The sequence below is a fragment of the Ipomoea nil genome, unplaced genomic scaffold, assembly GCF_001879475.1.
Source record: "Ipomoea nil cultivar Tokyo-kokei standard unplaced genomic scaffold, Asagao_1.1 scaffold0878, whole genome shotgun sequence".
Lineage (NCBI taxonomy): Eukaryota > Viridiplantae > Streptophyta > Magnoliopsida > Solanales > Convolvulaceae > Ipomoea > Ipomoea nil.
In genome coordinates, this window is record NW_017617306.1 from 1802215 (window position 1) to 1806025 (window position 3811).

General features: G+C 42.9%; 1 protein-coding gene across 1 annotated transcript; it reads right to left on the bottom strand.

Moving 5' to 3' along the window:
• LOC109179182 lies at positions 1 to 2417 on the bottom strand. The gene is made up of 3 exons (XM_019328743.1): positions 1890 to 2417; positions 1173 to 1791; positions 1 to 842 (listed from the first exon to the last, which is right to left on the bottom strand). Exons 1-3 carry the CDS (start codon positions 2415 to 2417, stop codon positions 1 to 3), a joined length of 1989 nt encoding a protein of 662 aa, XP_019184288.1.
• Between the last annotated feature and the right edge of the window lie 1394 nt (positions 2418 to 3811).

Genomic DNA, 3811 nt, shown 5'->3' on the forward strand with positions numbered 1-3811 from the left:
CTAAGCAGCATCGGCAGCAGCAGATTCCATGAAGCTCAAGCGGAAAAGAACAGTAGCCAATTCAGTACGGGCCCCTGTCAGCTGCTTCGCAATGATTCCATGAACAGTCTCAAGTTCAGATACCCGGGCTTTTAGATGAAGAGAGAGTTGGACATCTTTCGCATGTGGCGAAACATCAGCCAACGTATCAGCATCAGAAGTGGAAGGAGCAATCACCGGTGTAACGTCTCGGATGTTACCTCCAGTCAGAAGACGAGGATCAACAGTATAAAGAAGAGTCGGACTAATCACCTCACTAGGCATTGGCTCAAGGCCCTGCGATGTTAGAACCCCAAATATCAAATTAGGGAATGGCAACCGTACCTTCGGCTCTCGAGGATGGATCAAAGTGAGGATATGATAATAGATCCAGGACCCTAGATCAATAGGCATCTTTGTCCCAATCCGAAACAAGAGAGCTGCCAATTGCTTGCCGACCGTATGAAAGTGAGCTGATGGAAGCCAATTGTGAAGTGCAAGACGGTGCAAGATGACATATTTGGAGGTGAGTTGTGAGCTAGACAAATAATCTTTTTCACCCGTAGGCCATGTATCAGTTTGTCCACCTGTGAGGGTCTTTGCCACCAAATCCCAGTCTGTGATTTCTTCTTTGTGCACACCTTTCAAACCATAATACTCATTTATCATGTCAGGGCCGAAGACATACCATTTTCCGCGAATGAAGATTTGCATTGGTCGCGTCCCGGACAAATTGTCAATCTCCTCATTGAGATTACAGTAGAACTCGTAAGTCAGAAGCTTCAAATAAGGACAAATGGAGGAGACAGTCTTCAACAGGCCCACTTCATTCAGCAAAGGCAAGATGTCGCAAACAAAGTTCAACTAGTGTTCATCAACAGACCGCTGAACAATAAGATCTCTCCGGATCATTGTGGACCATTTTCCTTGGGCAGTAGAGGAGACAAACTGAGGTCTATAGATAGATGTGTCAGGATTCTCAGCAGTAGGTTGAACCTCAGGCGTAATACTTCGTCCTCTGGAGCGAGTAATTTGTTTCCCATTCCGGGTAGAAGATGTGGGAACCACAACAGGACCTTTTTGCTTGACGGATGACCGCAGGGTTTTGAACACTTGTTGAACAGGAGGATTAGCTTCAGTTTTGACTAACTAACCAGACTTTCTCCTCTTCTCAGGTTGAGCCACATCAAGATTGTCATCACCAGATTCCACAACCACTTTCACAGGGACACTCTTTCGTTTGGATTTTCTCGTCTCTTTGGATGGGGAATGAGCAGAAGGGCTTGGATACATAGAGTGACTTGTCTTAGAAACTTGGACAGAAGAACTTCCAAGAAGACTGGTAACTTCTCGAATCTTGAAGGGGGTTGAGTCATGATGCGCAGTAGCCTCAACCGAAGGGGGTTTAGACAAATGGGCTTGTGGACCATAAACTTCAGCAAGAATCTTTTCATCTTCACTTGAGGACTCAGAAGGATGAATAACATGATACGGTTCTGGAATAGAGGCAGTGGGTAAACTTGCAAAGTGCCGGATATGTTCAAAGCTCTCAGCCAATGATGAAGAAGTGTAGACTGGCACCCCATCTATTTGATCAGATGCATGGGGATTTGAGATACCGGCAGCCTCAATTTCAGTGGGCAAGCTAGAGGGATTCTCAGACGGACAGATTTCTCTTGGGGACACAACAATTTCAATAGAGGGCATAGTAACTTTTTCAGCAGAGTAAACAACCAAACTAAGATCGTTGGCCAAATCGGAGGATTTATCTTTCTTATCAGAAACGTCATCAACAACATCTTTCAGAGGATAAGATTTTCAACAACAACATCATCAGGCACAGAGGATCTCACAAATAATAAAGCATTCACATTATCAGTTTCAACAATAGGCAAAGCAGACGGAATAACATCAGAGACTAAATCATCAGGCTTATCAAGAGAGATTTCAATAGGAGATTCGGAGGTATTGGACCTGTTAGGAAGAAACTCAATCCGGCGTGTGGCTTCGTCCTGGGCAGCTTGTAGGTAGCGGGGTTGAGCTGCTGCTCGACGACGTGAGACCTCTTCGGATTCAAGTGCCCGTTGAGCAAAATACTGAAGGAATGCCACAGCACGATTCCCATCTGCAGGCTCTGGGATAGATGTAGGGCAAACCTCATCACTCACCTCGGAGGCCAGCATCAAAAGCTCACTGGTGTCATCCTCGGACCAATCTGCATAGAACTCTGGATAATCCGAGAGCACAGTGACCATGATTTCATCGTGTAGATCAGAGTCAAGCTTCAATTTCTTCTTCATAGCTAACTGGAGCAGCGTTTTTACATGCTTAGTGGCTGTTTCTAGTGAATGGACCTTTCTCCCAAGCTTCATGATGATATTTCGCACAGCGTCTGCCATTGATATGCAATTTGGGTATGCAAGAAGGTAAACCCTAGGTAGAAGAGTAGAGAGAAAATAATCAGTGAGCAGAGATATTTTTGAACTCTTCTTCCTTTCAAGCTTGACCCGATAATCATATATAATCCCAAGGGAGAAGAACCTTATTTTATGCGGCTTGTCAGATTACATGCAGAGCTGATGTGATTGACGCAACGGTATACCTCCTTTTTAGGAATGAAACAGAAGAGTTGCAGATTTGAAATTCGAAAAAGGCTAATTACTTTATGGTAACTTAGGTTAAGATATACTCTTAACAAAACAGAAGGGAGTTTTAAAAGGAAGTCAAAGGCTGAAATTTGACCCGTAAATATAACACCATGTACTCTCCTTCTGTGTAACTTACTGCCTTATTAGTCAATCCTGCAGATTCCCAGAGCGGATCTGAGAATCTCAAATCAATTTGCATCCAGGGGCTTAGTCAGAATGTCAGCCAATTGTTTATCTGTTTGAATGTATTCCAACTCTATCTCCTTAGACTCTACCAATTCTCTGATGTAGTGATGCCTTATATCAATATGCTTCGTTCTAGAATGTTGAACTGGATTCTTCGAGATATTGATTGCACTGACATTATCACAGTAGAGTGTCATAATTCTTTGAGTAAGCCCATAGTCCAGAAGCATCTGTTTCATCCAAACCAACTGAGTGCAACATCCGCCAGCGGCTATATATTCTGTCTCCGCAGTACTTAAGGAAATTGAATTCTGTTTCTTGCTCAACCACGATACCAAGTTCTTACCTACAAAGAAGCATCCACCTGAAGTACTCTTTCTGTCATCAATATTTCCTGCCCAATCAGCATCACATTATGCAACCAAACTAAGTTCACTGTCCTTGGAGTACCATAGCCCATATTGAATTGTTCCTTTTATATATTTCAAAATTCGTTTAGCAGCTATCAGGTGTGATTCTTTTGGATCAGATTGATACGTTGCACATATTCCAACGCTGAACATTATGTTTGGCCGACTAGCGGTTAAGTACAGCAGACTTCCTATCAGACTTCGGTAGACTGTGTTATCCACCGATGCACCAGTGTCATCTTTTGATACTTTCGTGGAGGTAGAAATAGGTGTCCTGGATGGTTTACACGACTCCAAATCAAACTTCTTGACCAAATTCTTAGCATACTTTTCTTGTGAGATAAAGTACCCTTCAGAACTTTGTTTAAACTTGCAGCCCTAGGAAATAAGTCAGTTGGCCAACCATGGACATTTCAAATTCTTCCTTCATGACCTTTACAAGATCATCAGTGTACTTTTGTAAAGTAGAGCCGAAAACAAAGTCATCCACATAAATCTGAGCAATGGTAACATGACTTCCAGTGGTTTTTACGAATAGAGTTTTGTCAA

Excerpts from the sequence above, each read along its gene's own strand:
- LOC109179182 (XM_019328743.1), bottom strand. The coding sequence starts at position 2,417 with ATGGCAGACGCTGTGCGAAATATCATCATGAAGCTTGGGAGAAAGGTC. Across the intron at positions 1,792-1,889 it reads CTATTGTTGAAACTGATAAT|AAAGATAAATCCTCCGATTT; the intron begins GTGAATGCTTTA and ends GTTTCTGATAAG. Across the intron at positions 843-1,172 it reads TGAGAAGAGGAGAAAGTCTG|TGGGCCTGTTGAAGACTGTC; the intron begins GTTAGTTAGTCA and ends TGCTGAATGAAG.